General features: G+C 40.9%; 1 protein-coding gene across 4 annotated transcripts in view; it reads left to right on the plus strand.

Annotated features, from left to right (window-relative positions):
* Positions 1–18,514, plus strand: part of CEP112 (centrosomal protein 112) — a 224,113-nt gene that overhangs the window by 63,403 nt on the left and 142,196 nt on the right. For all 4 annotated transcript variants that reach the window (XR_014153298.1, XM_081849579.1, XM_081849578.1 and 1 more), the window contains one exon: positions 2,861–2,940. Coding sequence is in view for 3 of the 4 variants with exons in the window: in XM_081849579.1 (XP_081705705.1) it covers positions 2,861–2,940 (80 nt within the window). In the remaining variant the exon portion in view is untranslated. The remainder of the gene's footprint in view (positions 1–2,860; positions 2,941–18,514) is intronic.

Genomic DNA, 18,514 nt, shown 5'->3' on the forward strand with positions numbered 1-18,514 from the left:
AACACCCGCCCGACAAAAACAAAACAGAGGAACCAAAATTAGAACCATTTAAAACATTTTACATGGGTGGCGCAGAGGGTTAAACCACAGAGCCTAGGACTTGCCCATCAGAAGGCTGGCGGTTTGAATCCCCGCAATGGGGTGAGCTCCCATTGCTCGGTCCCTGCTCCTGCCAACCTAGCAGTTTGAAAGCACGTCAGAGTGCAAGTAGATAAATAGGTACTACTCCGACGGGAAGGTAAACGGCATTTCCGTGCGCTGCTCTGGTTCGCCAGAAGCAGCTTAGTCATGCTGGCCACATGACCCGGAAGCTGTACACCGGCTCCCTCGGGCAATAAAGCGAGATGAGCGCCGCAACCCCAGAGTAGGCCACGACTGGACCTAATGGTCAGGGGTCCCTTTACCTTTACTTAAAACATTTTAAAATGTTTTAGCCAGTTGCCCCAAACCAAGAGGTTACTTGCTTTACATCAGGGGTAGCTATCTCATGGCCCCATGTGGCATCCCCAAGTGATTTATGTGGCCCCTGAAAACCCCTGAGAATCCAATCACATTGAGGCTGTGTTGTCACATGGTAGAGCATAGGTTTGTGCTCTGGGTGGGTGGGGGGGATGTGGGAAAGTTGCATTCAGTGATTAAAAAATTGCACTGAGATTGCCTTTTGAGCCCGTAGGTTTGACACCACCATCTTCAGCATTTTGTGTTCATTTTCTGGGGTGGGTGGGTGGGGTGGCTTCTGTTTTTGCCACGTGCATTTTTTTTGTCCACTGGCAGACGTCCTTTGAAGGGTTCTCCGGAGGATAATATATGACCCCAGGGCTGAAATTATTAGCCATCTGTGGTTTACCTACAAGGCATAAAAACAGCCATTAAATGCAACTACATTAGTAGGGGCTAATTCAACAGACGTATTCTAGTGTTGTTATTTTATTTATTGCAGCATATTAAGCTTGAAAACTCCACTAGACAAATGAGGAGCACTATCTCTGCAGCAGACATGAGGTTGACAGTTCCACATAGGTATCAGAACCATATCAAAGGAAGAAAGAACTTTAACACCTATTCTGCCTTGGGCAAAAGCACTGGGAACATATGTCTAGCAAGTTTAAAGTTTTGACTGTTGGACCAATAAAGAAAAGCGGACCTCAAAGTAAAAGACCCACTACAGAGCAGAATTGCTAGCAACCAAACATTACAATCATAGGTGTATTAGCTGGTCTTCATGACTTTCCATAACTTTTGACTTATTTAATTGAGGACGACATAGTGAGAAATATTTAGAGTATGTAAAATCTGTGATCACATTGGTCAAGAATGGTGAGATGGCAGCTTTCCATCTGCTTTGCAGTACAAGGTGGCAAAAGGGACAAAGCTCTCCCTGGCAAGTTCCACTAACAAGAAGTAAAATTTTAAAGAAACATTTAAAACTCTCAGTTATGCTGTTTTATTTCTTAACACTACTGTATATCACATGACTATCTGGCTCGTGCTCACTTAGCTTTGTCCCAAGGTCACTTGCATCACTGGTTGGGGTTACTTGCAACTCTAGTGGACAAAGGCAGGAATAGGCTTTTACAGAAAACAGACTGGCCCTTTCCAGCCCTGGGAGGAATGCAGGGAGTGTTCATGCAACACACACATTGCAGCTGACATAATAATAATAATAATAATAATAATAATAATAATAATAATAAAAATTATTTTATTTATACCCCGGCCAGAGCCGGGCTCAGGCAGTTAACACCAGTAAAATTACAATAAAAACATAATGGGGGGGGAGAGGACAATTTAAAATACAGGTTAAAATTCAATTTAAAATGCAGCCTCATTTTAGAAGTAGCCCATAGATCAAAACCGTAAGGCCAGGCGGAACAGCTCTGTCTTGCAGCCCCTGCAGAAAGAGGTCAAGTCCCGCAGGCCCCTAGTCTCTTGTGACAGAGCGTTCCACCAAGTCGGGGCCAGTATTGAAAAGGCTCTGGCCCTAGTTGAGACCAATCTAACCACCTTGCGACTTGGGACCTCCAAAGTGTTGTCATTTGTAGACCTTAAGGTCCTCCGCAGGGCATGCCAGATATGTTGTAACACACAGTTTGGAAAGCTCTGCCTTAAATAAGCCCTTAATATTGGACTGGAAAACAAACTGGGACAATTGCAGATACAGTGGTACATCGGAAGTCGAACGGAATCCATTCCAGAAGTCCGTTTGACTTCCAAAATGTTGGAAACCAAGATGCGGCTTCCAATTGGCTGCAGTAAGCTCCTGCAGCCAATTGGAAGCCACGGAAGCTGTGTCAGATGTTTGGGTTCCAAAGAATGTTTGCAAACTGGAATACTCACTTCTGGGTTTGTGGCGTTCGGGAGCCAAAACATTTGACTCGCAAGGCGTTTGGGAACTTAGGTACGACTGTATTTCAAAACAGGTGATACAGTGGTACCTCGGGTTACAGATGCTTCAGGTTACAGATGCTTCAGGTTACAGACTCCACTAACCCAGAAATAGTACCTTGGGTTAAGAACTTTGCTTCAGGATGAGAACAGAAGTCGTGCAGCGGCAGTGGGAGGCCACATTAGCTAAAGTGGTGCTTCAGGTTAAGAACAGTTTCAGGTTAAGAACGGACCTCCAGAACTAAGTAAGTTCTTAACCCGAGGTACCACGGTATGTGAGAATAGTGGCCTGTGCTGGTTAATGGGCAGGCTGCTGTATTCTGCATTGGCTGAAGTTTCAGAACCATCTTCAAATGCAGCCTCACATAGAGTCTGTTGTGGAAGACCTCAGAGAATGACTGGCAGTGACCATATGTCACGGTTATCAGGTTGTGTGATGGCTGGAACGTAACTCTTTTTCTTTTTTAAATGTTAGATGCATGGGTTGCAAAATGACTTTGAGAAGGAGAGAAAGGATTCTCATAGGAGAATACGAAAAATGGAAGACATGCTGAGGTGAGTAAAATGGCTCCAGAATGTTCCTGAGGAAGATTATGTTTTGTTTTTTAAATATTGATATTTTTATTGAAAGAATCTCAGCTAAAAAGAAATAAATTGATATAAAGGAAAAAAGGGGAGACGTGAGGAGGTGGGGAGAACAAAGATGTGTATAAGAAAGAGAGAGAAATACACACTCACACACACACACACACACACACAAATGCAATGTAATATACTCCCATACATTCCTATACATTATATAAATTCATATAGTGTTATTATCCTAATACATATGTAGGTTTTGTTGATACTGGAGTCATGCTTGTATCTAAATATACATGATGGAGAGAGGTGGCTCTTAGCCATCAAATAGAATCAGGAGTGGTGAAGTTCCACTTAACTCTGCTATTTGGATACTTTCACTATATCCTCATTTCTCAGTGTAAAAAGAAAAGGGCTGTCTTCATTGTAGGCAAGGAGCTCTTCTCAAGAAAAGGCATCAAACTCTTTAAGAAGAGTGCTGTTCTTTCTTTCTACTGTCTAACCAAAAAGCGTCACCCAGTATGTGATTAAAAACAGATAGGTCTGGAGATTAACATTGCTGCCTGTGTTAATTGTGCATATCCAGTTGTGGGTTTTTTATGGCATTTGAAAAGTTCCTGTTCATGCAGAGTTTAATGTCGCCTTTTGCTTATAGCTTTTATAAGCAGTAATATAACAAAGCAAAGACAATATGGTGATACCAATAAATATTGTATTTTGTTTTTTCAGTGTGAAATATAGATCTGTACAGAGCAGTGCTCTGTAAATATTCTTTGAGTTTCAAAAGTATAAAAACTATCTGAGCTTGTAGCAATATTTTTACCCTCTCTGTTGCTGCTTCAAGACTGTCACCCAAGTGCTCCCCCACTTTCCCCCTAAAAGTCAGGGTTTGCATGGACGTAATGATGGTGCACCTTATCCTATATAAAAAAAATCCCTCCAGTAGCACCTTAGAGACCAACTAAGTTTGTAATGTGCTACTGGAAGGAATTTTTTTATTTTGTTTCGACTACAGCAGACCAACACGGCTACCTATCTGTAACTTATCCTATATAACAGCATTACAAAACCATTTAAGATCTAAGTCAATGCTCCATGTCCTGACTCTGAATAAGTGAGTGCATTTTCCCATTTCCAACCCCCAACTGCTAAAGCTGTGTGCTTTTTTCAGCAGATGAAAGCTTTGGCAAAAACCACAAACTCTTCTTTTTAGTTCAACCCTAATAAATATTCCAGCACACTGAGATGAGAGAGCGTTTACACTGAGAGCGTTTAGTGTTGATGGCTGCAGTATTAATTTAAATCCCAAAGATGATGCTCATACTCACATTAAAATACTATCTTATGGTGTTCTCATGGTTCTTTTTAGGTAATAGCAGCATATAAAGGAATAAAGGTGGTATTGTGTCTTTTCAGGGAATAGATGTATGGCCTGATTCTGCACACCTGATAATCATGCAGAACCCAGAAGCATAGATTCTGTATGGGAAGGAAAGGGGGTAAAACAGCTATATGTTGAAAGGGGTGTGTGTGTGTGTGTGTGTGTGTGTGTGTGTGTAGTGTTTTGTGTTTATTTCATGTGTGTGCTTATACTATGCCTTTATAAGTTCTCAACTTGGCAGATGTTTAGACTATGTACAGATAATTTTTCAGAGATTTGAGGCAATATTATAGGGGTCTTACTGCTTCTGGGCAATGTGCTTCTGCGTGTGAGCAGTTGTTTTGTTTCACCATCATCTCATGTGAGACTGACTTGTAGTGTTTCAAGCTCTGTGACAGAAAAACAGAAACATAGCCAGCACACTTGAGATAGAAATTTGTCCCTTTTAGCATGATTCTGATTGCCTGCAGTATGGTGCCTGTGACTGATAATATACTGCTTCCACTCCATGCACAAAGCAGTGATTTATGCAGCCCCTTAAAATGAAAAAATAAGTGTGAATTTTATTTCAGGAGTGAAATTTACTAGATCAGAAGCTGACTCTGATCTGGTCTATTCAGTTCCACATTTCTTTTGAATTCTGGGACTAGAAAAAGAGCAGCTGCAAGATTCTTTTCTTCCCTCTATTACGTTCCTTCTGTTACTATCTTACAAATGCTTGCTAGATTAGGGCCACTGTGGCAGTGAAGATGTAGTCACTCCCATTAATCCAGAGAAATGGATATCGGTTATACCAAAAGCTGAACAGCAACTATTAAACAGCTTATCATCTCTCTGTGTTGCTTGAAAATCTAGACAATTGCTGCATGGTAACACTGATCTTAACCCTGTGGTTAGAGACTATAGATGACGGGTGGGGAACCTACCTGGGCCAAGTGTAGTTGGACAGGCCTCCCAATTTGGTTTTCTAGACCATTTTGGTCATGCTCAACCACCTTCCCTACATCTCACAAAGTTCAGCGCCTGCAAAATCCCTTGTGCAGTGTTTCCCAAGTGCCCAACCAATTGATTGCAAGCTTTGCAAGTCCTGCACTTTGTGAACTTTGCAATTCCATAGAATTCAGATTGTAATACAATAAAACACGATATGTAAGATATAAAAGAAGCAATAAGATCACAATTAAAAATCAATATGATTAAACAACCATACATAGGTGTATTCTTTTCACATCCAAACTAGAGTCAGATAAGTCATGCAGTTTGAGTTTTACTAGTTGCTGGCTTAAGAGAGGTGAACAATATTTTTAAAAAAGGTAAAGGTACCCTGCACGTACGGGCCAGTCTTGCCAGACTCTAGGGTTGTGCGCTCATCTCACTCTATAGGCCGGGAGCCAGCGCTGTCCACAGACACTTTCAGGTCATGTGGCCAGAGTGACAAGCTGCATCTGGCAATGCCGTTTACCTTCCCGCTGGTAAGCGGTTCCTATTTATCTACTTGCACCCGGGGGTGCTTTCGAACTGCTAGGTTGGCAGGTGCTGGGACCGGACAACGGGAGCGCACCCCGCCGCGGTGATTCGAACCGCCGACCATGCGATCGGCAAGTCCTAGGCGCTGAGGTTTTACCCACAGCGCCACCCGCGTCCCCGAACAATATTTTAGGGCAGTTTAACAAATATCCTGTCCTTTTCTTCATGGGAAACTCATTCAGATTTTTTAAGAGGGACACAAATATGTTATTTCTTAGATAACAATCATAACACACAGTAGGACTGGGCGATATTAGCTTTTCAACATCATGGTTTATCGCCAACCAAACATCGCAGTTTGAGAAAAACAATCTGCATTGGTCTCTGCCCATGAGGCACCTGGTGAAACTTCTCTAGCTCTCACCTTGGGAGCTGAGGTGGTTTCACCCAGGCACCTGTGGGCTAGGACAACACAACTTGTTTGTCCAGCACAGCTGGGTGGAGGGAAGGTTCCCATTCCCCAGCTGAGACAGTCCCGCCATGAGCAGGCAGAACATCAGTGCTTCTTTAACTGCTTGCTGTGAGGAGCGCCAACTGCGTTCCCCTCAGCTGAGCAGTTTCATGGAGCTCCCACCATCGGCTCACGGGAGCCAGCGTTGGGCTGGGGGCTCCTTTAACTGCTTGGTTGAGGTAAGGGCAGCTGCAAACTTGTCCTCAGTCGAGCAGTTTAAAGATGCAGAGGGAGGAACAAGCTGTATCAGTGCCTCTCCAATACAGCTTGTTTATTCCTCTGCGTCGTATGAGGGCAGAGTGCAATGTTGGTTTCACTCAGCGGTATATTGCTGCTGAAACTGCCACTGCTCCTGAGTCCCTCTGCTAACAGCACTGCTGGAGAAAGGAATATACACAATTCTGCATAATCTACATGTTTTTGCAAAGCAATTTTGACCATTTTTATGCCCATTTTGCCCTAGTATACACATTTACATACAGATTACTTGGTTGGGGAGCAGTATTACAAGTTTCGTAGAAATGTGAATTTTGAAGGATGGCTTCAGTTTATGTATTTTTTCTGAATGTGGAAATTGGGGAAGGTTCATCTTTAAAGGTGAATCAAATTGAATTTTGTCCCCATCCCTACTTGGGAGTAAACCCCACTGAATTCACTTGGACTTACTTTTGAGTAGGGTTGCACTGTTGGTTGGTATATATGTTGTAGAGCAGAGATGTCCAACAAGTCGATTGTGATCTACTGGTAGATTCCCTTGAGGTTTTGGTAGATCACGGTCAATCTCTGGCTACCTTTCCTTAGCGTCACTAAAACTGACTCCTGCTCCGCCCCTCGCCCTTCCCTTCATTGTTGTATGATCTCTGGAAGGGAAGACGGAGCTTTCTCTGTGCTGCTGTTTTGAACCATAGTAATCTCTCCTCCCTAAAAAAAGCTCAACAATTTTGAGTAGATTGCAGTCTCTTGAGAGTTGGCCACCCCTGTTGTAGAGAATACCTTACTCTAAACTGTAAACACAGTACACTATTAATGGCTTGTTTTCTCCAAAGCAAAACCATAAGGGTAGCAATTACCTTATGAGTCCCATCAGTGCAAGCTCTGTGCAAAGGCATTAACTTGCACAGTGGGACTTGCACAATGGGGCATTCTCCCGCTCATCCCCTCACAATCTAAAAGGCAATGCAAACTGAAAAGGGATGAAGGCGGGGAAGAGAATTTAGGCATAGAGTTCTGGTAACAATCATTTGGAATGAAAAGATCTCTAGGACAGGATGAACTAAAAGTTACTATCGTTCAGCAACACTGATGTAGAGCCCCTGCAGATCCCGCTTTCTCTCCCCCTGATCTCTGATTAAATGGCTGTTGCTAGATGACAATTCAGGGAGGAGCCTGATGGAACTGGGCTTTGAGTAGAGCAAAGGAGATGGAGCAATTTTGTAGTCCCATTTCTCTCTTATAACCAGGCCTTTGGATGATTAACATTCTGTCGTCTCTAAAATGTTTTTTTTGGGGGGGGGTATTGGTTTTCATTTTGTTATATTTGTGCTCTCATTTTGTATTATGTTGTCAGCTGCCCTGTAATCTTTGGACGAAGGCATACAAATCAAATGAATGAATGAATGAATGACCAGAGTTTGATTCGGTTGAGTGTTGTTCAAGCAAACAAATGCGGGTTTGAACAGGAAAAGTTATTAAGTTAAATAGAGCAAAGCTTTGTTTGTTTGTTTTAATCCCCTAAACCAATAAATATAATGTGAGCCTCTAAAAGAATTGTGTTATGCTTATGTCTACGGTAAAAATGCTATAATGACTGTTTTTTTCAGTCTGCCCATCAGATAAAGAAGCAGTCTTTAGGTATGTAGATTGTTTGTTGCAATAAGTTACTTTTTTTATTCTGTATCCACCTTTATGACAATTAAAGTTGTAGTTACATTGTATTCCAAAGTCTAGTCTGGCTCTTGCATTAAAGTATCATGTAACTAAATGTTTCCAACTAGGAAATAATAGGGTGGCCGCTGCTATTTTAAATTTAGGATGTTCTGTTCCTGACATTTTTTAATTTACTGCATACATTATAATTGACTCTGCCATATTTCATGCTTCTGGAAATGCCTGGCACATCTGCCACCCTTTCCACAAGCAATGGGGAATATATCTCATGGTGAGTGCTTAGCATGGTCCAGGGAGACTGTGAAACCCTCATTGCCATGCACCCCCTGCATGGAGATGGTCTTTTACTTGAGCTATGTTCCTTTCCCCCAGCACCTTACTGGAGTACCATCAAGGCATGTTTCAAGGGAGGCACTGGCTCCTGCAACAAGCAGCCAGTCTCCACACAGCGACACTCCATCTGAAGCCACAGAGCCTTCATGGTTCTCAGCTGACTTCTGCTAGTAGGGGTATTTCCACAGATAAAGACTCCCTTCTGCCAGGGGACATAGGCCATCTCCTAACTTGCTCCAGCCCAGCAGATTTGGGGGTTTGAATTCTTATTAATGTGCCTATGCTTCCAGTGGAAGCTTGTTTAAAAAATACTCTTTACTGCTTTGCAGTTCTCGTAATTGCTGCACATTTCCTGTCAATGCTGATTTATATTTAATGTTGGCAAACTAGTCACTGCCATGTTCTCCTTAGTGGAAATTGCTTTAATATAAGTTAGTGTTTCTTTAGAATGTAATTTAAAATGTCTACACGCCATGACTGAACACATAATGCCTATATAATTACTTAGGGCAAGGAAGGTTCTTTCTGATTACTGTATGTTAGTTGAATCATAATGGCATGTTATGAGGGACAGATCACTTATTAGGCTAAACCTTTCTTGATATAATCTCATTTGCAATGAATGCAGAAAATGGGGGGGGGGGGGGCTGGGATTACATTGCTAAGTATATACAGAGTAGACACCAGATGCTGAAAAGTGGGGTTTTTAAGTGTGTGTTGAAAAAGCTGGGTTGGGTAGGTTAAGAAATGTAAAAAATGGTAAGCATAGTAAAAAATGGATAAACAAAATGACCTGGCCAATTAAAAATGTGTACAGGCATGCATGCAATGAAACTAAGATCCAGAGCATGTTCTTTAAGTACATCAGGGCCTATTAGGTACTTAGATGGATATTGTTAGGAGCACCATGTACGCTGCGCTTTAAGTGGGATATGTATTACATTAGCAAATAATTTAGTTCCATATAGCCTGCTTTGCTGTCAGCTCTGAAATGTTAGGTGTAATATTGGTGATTCTAAGATCTGATAGTCGTCTAAGCTATTTGCACAGGGATATTGTTTTCCGATATGTTACTTGCAAGTGCTGTCATTCGTTTACTTTTCTCATTCTTTCATTGGTGATCTTTGCACAGGGACCTGATAGGTTTTGTGGTACATTGATTGATCTACACGAATGGCAGATCAACAACTAGTGGGCTGGCACAGTTCCATGAGTAACCTACTTATGTGTATGCTGCAAATATCAGAACAGGAATACACTTCATTCTTGTATCCTGTTCAGCTTAATTACACAATAAACTGATATTCCACAGTAAGGTGTTGGTGTGATCCATAAATTGGGGGGCGGACGGGGGCAGACCGGGGACTACAGAGTTACTTCACTTAACACTACTCTCGTGTGAGATCAGATATTATTTTTCAAAGTGATCTCTACCCTTAGTGCAAGCTTGATTGCAATCCTCTACACCAGAGAAAGGGGACCTGTGGAGTTCTACATGTTGTGGACTACAACTATCACTGACCATTGTCCATGTTGGCTGGAGCTGACAAGAACTGGACAACATCTGAAGGGCAACAGGTGCCCCATCCCTGTTCTACATAGTTTCCTGGGAGGAAGCCTTAACTGAGATCAGTGGGACTTAGTTATGAGTAGACATGCATAGAATTGCACTGTTACTGTATTTGCTTAGTTGTAGTTGTTTTCTGCAAATATGTTATCCACAGGCCATAATTTTCCACTGACACTCACATAGCTTGATGAGTGAAATGGGTGAAGAATAGTGCTGAAGCTTTTTCAAACACACATTAAATTGTCAAAAGCATATGTGGATGTGATCTATGGTCAAGTGTTTGGTGATGGAGATTATGGTGATGAACCTTTATGTTACTTTCCTTACCTGTCTTGGTAGCCAAGCCTAAAGCTGTTGCAAGTTCTGATGTTATAGAGTGAATGCTCACCCACCAACTGCTTTAAATTAATTCTAATTTTGTTTTATGTAAGAAGGTAGTGCCACTTCTCTTTCTTCGGTGTATACATCTGATCAGATCTTGTTTAAAATGAAAGGCTTTGCACAATGTCAGTGTTTGGAAGGTCAAGCTTTACAAAATCTCAAGTGACTGTATCATATACTGTAGAGACTTCTTTTCCACAATATGCAGAAGTTGGTATGAAATTATGATCATTTGGATAAGATAGCCGGTTAAGAATACTTTTTAAAATTTATTGTCTTGTTCTTTGGGAATACATGAATAAAAAAACAATTTTGTCTCTGTAACAATATGTGTTGGGAGTAATGTGGTTCTTCGGTTACTTCTGAGGGTTTGAATGCTTAGTGTGCTTACTGAGGTGTTGTTTTTTAGTAGATTGTGACATTGTGAGGAAAAGTTGATAACACCGTTGTTGGTAATGGCAGGAAAACTTACATAACTTCTACAGTAATTGCTTGCCTGGCGTGTCTTGCTTCATATGAACAAGATGTTTGTCATATTACAGCATTAGACTCCTGAAATGTCTTCATCGCCCATCAAAAAGCTTGTCCCCTTCAATTAAAGTTGTCTTGACATCTATTTAGGAATTATCACCCTTTGTATGATATATATGTCTAAATCATTGTGATATCTTTGTGGTACATCAATATGACGAGTACCTGAACACATCATGTTGAGCTTAATAGAAGAATTCAGTCACGTACATAATCAAATTGTATGATAACCAGCAACCTCATTGCTTCTAGAACTCAGCATTCCCCAACTTCTAATATGAGAAAAGCCTGCTGGATCAGGCCAATGAACCTATCTGGTCCATCATTCTGTTTTCATAGTGGCCAAACAGATGACTGTGGGAAACCCCCAAGCAAGATTCAAACACAAGAGCACTCTTCCCCTCCCCCCCAAAAAACATGGTTTCCAGCAACAGGTATTCAAAAGCATCACTGCCTCCAACTGTTGAGGAAGTCCAGAGTTATCATGACTAGCAGCCATCGATAGCCCTCTCCTCCATGAATTTCTCTAATCCTCTTTTAAAGCCATTGAGATTGGTGGCCATCACTGCCTCTTGTGGGAGCAAGTTCCATAGTTCAACTATGCGCTACATGAAGAAGTGCTTTATTTTATCTGTCTTGAATCTTCCAACATTCAGCTTTATGGGTTGTCCAGGAGTTGCCCTTGTGGAAACCCTGCTGGTCCTGCTTCAGTAAGACTTATTCTTCTATATGCTTGGTGTCAGGGAATGGGAGGCAGAGAAAGGGGAAAGAATGAGAACGTATCGAGACAAACCTCCATTAATTAGTAGTGGTTCTTCCTCGGACGAGGAAGGTGACGAAAGGCTGTCAGGAGGCAATGAATCTGAGAGGGAAGGAGGCACTTCCGGGGCTAAGCCACTCTCGTAAGAGAGGAAGGAGGGGGGTTGGGCTTAGGAGGTGGCTATGCTGGGCAAAACCGAAAGCAACTTCAGTCGAGGCAACTGACTTGCCATGACTGGAACGGACTTTCAAAGCTGATTGTAAATAGCATGAAAGCAGCAATAAAACTTGTAAATATGGCTGGATTCCCGGACTCTTATCTCCGCTAGCACTCACAACTCATCTCTGACACTTGGGTTTTTTGGTTGTTTTGTTTTTAAATCGCCCTCTCGACCAAGTTTCCCTGGGAAAGATGTTAAGTTGATCAGTCTGTAATTTCCAGGACACTCCATCCCCCGTCCCTTTTTAAAAAATTGATGTTACATTGACTACTTTCCAGTCCTCAGGTATGGAGACTGTTCTGAAGGACAAGTTACTTGTTCTTGTCAGAAGATCAGCATTCGAGTTCTTTGAGAATTCTTGAGTGAATTCCATTTGGACCCAGCAATTTGACAGTTTTTATGTTGTCTGTTAGTTCTAGAATTTTGAATGCTTCCCCCTTTAGTATTATCGTTTTAAAATTGTCCTTTGACATGTCAGCCTGCATATCCATGTGCCTTATCTTGTGTTACTAGCATTGGTGTTTTTGATCTAATGTGCCCTGGACATCAACTATAAATAGATAGATGTTAAGTTGATCAGTCTGTAATTTCCAGGACACTTCCATATTGCTAGTTACAGACCCGCCATTTTTTGCATAAATTAATATCAGAGATAACCTGTGGAAGATTTGCACAGAGCCATTTTTTTTAGAAGTGGTGTCTACTTTAATGTTATTTAATTGTGGCTTAGGGAATGTGTCATTCATGAAGTCACTTCTGAAATTTTATATGGCAAGATTCAATTTTCTTCCTGCTTCCACTGGGTAGCACATCACATTTCTGTAGGAAGAAGCTTCCAAATCCTTTGAGATTGTGGTTTAGACCTGAAAGCCAGAGGTTGAACATGGAGCAGCCTGAATTAATATCCCGCTAGATACTATGCAAGATACTATGCTAGATACTATGCCCACTCTTTAATTACTCACTGTTATATATGTCAGGAACCAGAGTTTCACACCCCACGCCCAGCCTGAAGATACGGTACTGACTCAGAGGACTCTACTGCAGAAGACCAGGAAGACCTGAGACCTTGCTTTGTCTTACTGCAGACCAGGACGGTATCATGTGAATCCCTGAGATTTTGGAACCTCCATAGCTAAATTGGAGAATGTCGAGGTTGTTTATTGAGTGTGGGTGTCACAATTGTTTTGGCGTCCTTATCCTGCAGATCTAGGAACGCTGAGGTTTCTGAACACAGGGACCAAGTTTCTGAACATTTTAACATGGAATGGCGAAGCTGATATGTTATAGGGGCTCAATACTGTGTTCGTGGCATTATATAGATGCTAAGTACTCTGCTCATTAAAAGAGTTGTATCATGATGAGAGTAGTGATCTTTGTGATTTAAAAACAATGATATATGCAGGGCTGAAGAGTTTGATTATTCCCCCCCAACTTTAATATTCTTCCTCTACTCCTAAATCATTGGGGAAAAGCATCTGTTCTCCACTTGGTACTCTGAGCATCTGAAACCATTTAGTCCCAAAGCAGTCAAAGTTTCCATCATATTGTAAACATTCCTTTAGTTCTAGTGAACATGCTGACATAACCCTCACTCTAGGGGGCACAACGTAAAGTATGAACAGAAAATAGAAAATATGTGGAAACCTTTGTTTTATAGTTGCCATTTAAAAGAATAAGTATCCCGTTAACTGTTTCAAAACTGGTCCCACGCCTTATTTCTCCACAGGGCCTGTTAATGCTAGTGAGATGCTTATAACTAAAACATAAATAAATTAAAAAACCTTTCTGCACTTGATTTCTCTTTAGGCCTATTTCGCATGTACTAGTGGATGTTTCTTCAACAGGATAGGTACAGTAGGTGATGGATTCACCGCCATGATAAATAACTTGATGGTTACAAAGTAATATTACATGCTGTGAAATGAACGAGCATTTTAGAAGAATTTCTTTAGGATGTTTTGTTATTGTAACTGAACATATTGCATGCTCACATTGTATGTCAGTGCCTATCAACTATTCTTATGCATCTAGAACCTTAAAATCATATTGGAGGCTATCCATCCAAACTGAATTCCCTCCCCACCACCCATCCCCATCAGAAATCCCACCCAGTGCCTCTTCTACTATAAAGTTGGGATGATTGTTATCAGGTAGGCCAAGCCTGCAGACCCAGACAATCACTCTGTAGGGCAAATTCCTCCCTACCCCTGAAAACAGTGACCACTAAACTACCTAAAGGAAAGTCAATGCAGGGTTGTTGCCTTCTGAAAGGACAGCCCATAAATGAGTGTAATAAAGGGAGGGTAGGAGGGAAAGCCGGATGTAAGCAGTGGGGTTTCCAATCCCCTGCAGCTCGCCTTAAATACTCCCAGAGTGGATCTGGATGGACAAAGTCTTCACCCAGGTCTGCCCCGGGATCTCCACCCACCAGGAGCTAAGCCTAAGTAATTGGCTCTCTGGGGTCTTGTCATGTTTCCCAGCCCTCCACATGGCTGAGAGGAGCAGTAAAATCACCCCGTCTGGCACACTGAGGCTGGGAAACAGCAACATATTTCCCCATCACCCTGCCAAGGCCGTAAATGCCACGTCCAGTAGGGCTGAGGGTGAGGAAACAAGTCTTCTTTGCCATCCTAGACCGATACATATACACCACACACTATGCTTATATTCTAAGCCTGCTGATATGTTAAAATGGGGTTGAAGTAAGTAATATGATGCTTTCATAAGCAATCCAGAAATTATAACTGTATCAGACTCTTAGGATTCTAGGAGATAGCAATGGGAGATGGCAGTTCAATGCTTTTACCTTTTGGCCTAGGGTTCTGTGCTGTCTCCTTTGTATTTAACAACTGGATACCATATTAAAAACATACATCAAAACACCTAACAATTCTTCCATTTTCTATATCCATAATAATAATAATAATAATAATAATAATAATAATAATAATAATACCCCGCCCATCTTTCATGGGTTTCCCCAGCCACTCTGGGTGGCTTCAAACACAATATTAAAATACAGTAGTCCTTCGGATATTAAAAGCTTCCCTAAACAGGGCTGCCTTCAGATGTCTTCTAAAAGTCAGATAGTTGTTTTTTCCTTTGAGATCTGGTTTACAAACAGACCTACAAACAGCATTGTGAAAATAGATTTTAAGCAGCCAAAGCCAAAAACTAGGAGGAGAAATGTTCAGCAATTTCTAATCAACATTATAGAATAGCATGTTGGTCAGTTAAACTAATGGAGCCCAGTTGTTTCCCGTAGTGAATAAACTTTTATCTCCATTTTAAAGGTATTTGCTTTTAAATGGCTATGCTGTATCTTTGCAAAAGCTGACATATTGATGGCAGCCAACTCTGAAGCCCCAGATGCTTTATCCCAGATCATTCAGGAACTGGAGTAGGCTGCCCCTAACATTCAGCTCTAGATCTCCTTGGGGAGGCTGTGTTGGTCCTGATGGACTGTTGAATGTGGACAAACATAATTGCTCCTCATTAAGAAACAAATTGTTCCAGTGTTAAGGTGTTAGCCTGTTCTGAATAGGGCTTGAAAGATCAAGTTTGCAATTTGGAAGTACTATTTTCCATCTTTTCCTATGGATGCCTTTGGGATTTTGGAGTTCACTGTCATCAGTGTGTAGACTCCTACAGGAATGGTTAAATTAACAAACTTGTTGATAATACAGAAATGGTCACTCAAAAACAAGAGACCTTTATCTTAGCTATTAGAAGAGACTGGACATCAGAATAACTGAAGCATTTGCTATTTTATTATGTTTATTATCAATTGCTGAATGTTTCCCTTATGGATTTTGTTTTTGTTTTAAAACTGTTTCCACAATGCTGCAGGTAGATTTGTAATTTGTACTGATGGCAACTCACAATTATGTACTTATGATGGACCAGTCAGATCTGTAATATTAAGTTGTAGTGTAGAGTCCCCATATTCATTGTTCCAGCCAGTTGGCTGCTCTCCTCTAATTCTCCATTCTATTCCCACTCCTGTCAGATTTTCATTTGCCAGTCCCCCAACCCAACCAACAATCAGTCAGTCAGCATTTCTTGCCCACTAAACATGCTCAGTCCTCCTTGGGGTGCCCTTCAGGGTTTTGCCTGCTTAAAGATCTTTTGTTCTTCTGTTGAGTACCTCTAAGCTCGCTGGAACCTTTCTCTTGTGCATGGATGGTGCTGTTTTGGTTGCAAAAGTATCCATGCTCAGATAATTAATTCATTATTAGTATATAGGATATGGGGATTATGTACTTTTAATTTTGTATTTTTGATATGCTAATATTAATAATAATACCCAAAGGAGTTTTCAGTTGTGGCTTAGTTTAGTACTAAAAATGCTGCATACAGTTTATTTGATGTTAACATCACCAAATACACAAAACTGTATACAATTCTTCAATTAAATGCTTGCTTTCTTCCACCCTAAACAAGAAATTCCATATTAGATTCAGAACCACTGAATAATGAACAAGCCTGTTGTCTCCTTAAATTTTTGGTTCATTTGTCTGCAGTGATGAATGCAACTTAGAATGCTTTCTAGCAACTTCACAATATTAAAGTGCCCAGGGACAGGACAGGGATGATGTTTTGAAGGCAATAAATATTTCAGCTTCACATTTCAGCCTTTCTTCTTTATTCCTTTGATCTGGGTTTGGTTTAGTTATCATTCTGCTTGAATGACTTCACACTGTCTCTTCCCCTCCTCCCCCTTCTCTGAACAAAAATAGTAATTCTGCACATATTCCATATGGTTGGGATTTTTTTTGCTGTAAAAGATAGCCATTCTTTGATTCTGATAACTGCTGCTTAAATAATGTATTTAATTACATCTTAACTCCAGTGGATAGTTATAAAAAGGCTTATCTTTAATTATGCAGTTTATTGTCTGTTTTTTATTTCACAATTAAAGGACAGAAAAATGGCACAAATATGAAGGATACAGTCCTTCATCATGTGGATGCTGTGCTTGTGCATGGAAGGATGCTCATATGGCTCAATGGTGTCCTGTTTCTACCTTCCTTCCTCAATACATGAACCTGAGAAGTACTGAGTCAGTGTAGCAGGCCAAGAAGGTGCCTTGGGGAGCCAAGGGGTGCCCATAATCTCATCCTCTTGTCTGGTCAGGTTTCTGTGAGCTCCAAGACTTAAATAATGTGGCTCAGTGGGGAGGAAAAGCTGGATAAAGACGGTGCAAATAGAATTTCCCTTCTTTGGAATGCCTTAGTATGTTGTCTATGCACATGTCTGTAAACTGGTTTACATATCACTTTAAACAACAGTTAAGCATCGTTGTGGTATAAAGGTGAAAACATAGCATGCTGGTATATGAGGCTAAAATTGTGGCTGCTTTTCTCCTTCCGTGCTGCAGGGAGCTAAGCCATGGTTTAATGAGGGCTTGTGGTTTCTTTCCCTCAAAGAAAGCACGAGAAGCAAGCCAAGAAGCAACCTTCATGTTTTGTTTGCAGAGAGACAAACTCATCAACCAGAGTTTGGATGTAACACAAAGCCAAACCATGGCTTCCCTCCAGACAGCGAAGTAGAAGCTCAAGTAGGAAAGGAGCAAAATGGCTACTGTTTTGCTCACATGCACCAGCATTCTGCACATTCATTTTAAGTCATAGTTAAGCATAACTGTGTTTTAAAGCAATGTGGAAACAGTCCTGTACAGTACACTGTGAGTAGAGAAGCAGGACTCTTCTGAATCCTGCAGGAATTTCTTGTCATGCAAGCATAAATAATGTTGAAAATGTGTCTTAAGTCACCAGTCGATGGCTGTTACATTTTGTTCACATTTGTGTGTTCTGCAATATGAGAACAGAAATGTTGGCATGTTTGAGGATACATGTGTTCCAGTGCACATCCCTAGAAGTGGGAACAAGAGTCTGTTTCCAAATAAGAGTTTAAGCCCCCACCCCAAGGGCACATCTGTTTATACCCTACAAAATAAACATATTTTACCCTGTATTTAAAAATCTTTTCACCAGCCAGAAGTTCAAATGTCCGCAGTTATTTCCATGGTTAAAAGCCCTCTAATAATGTTGGGTGATTCATATTGGCCTGTTTTAGAGAAGAAGACATACATCCCTCTGCCTTAGAATAGTAGAATATATAATATCAGAACTGATTGTGACAGTTCTTTTGAAGATGCAAAGAAGTCAGGAAGATGAGAGACTAGGGTGCAGAATATTTTCATATGTAATATTTTATCAAGGTGCCTGACAGATCTTTCAGATTTATTTCCATAACCTCGTATAGGGAGTGTCATTTATAAGCTCATTTGTATGATTTCTTTCAATGTATTTCCTAACAACAACAACCCACAATATTTTGTATGTATAATACAATAAACTGCAGGAAAAAAATAACTGGCTACTTCCCAGAAGATTTACAGCTGTTTGTAAACACTTTTAAATGTCTAGATGGAAGCTGCTGTATTTTACTCTCCTAATTTACAGTCTATTCTGCCAAATAGCAGTTGTAGCATCTCAGGA

This window comes from Podarcis erhardii (genome assembly GCF_964252035.2).
Source record: "Podarcis erhardii genome assembly, chromosome: 2".
In the NCBI taxonomy this organism is placed as follows: Eukaryota; Metazoa; Chordata; class Lepidosauria; order Squamata; family Lacertidae; genus Podarcis; species Podarcis erhardii.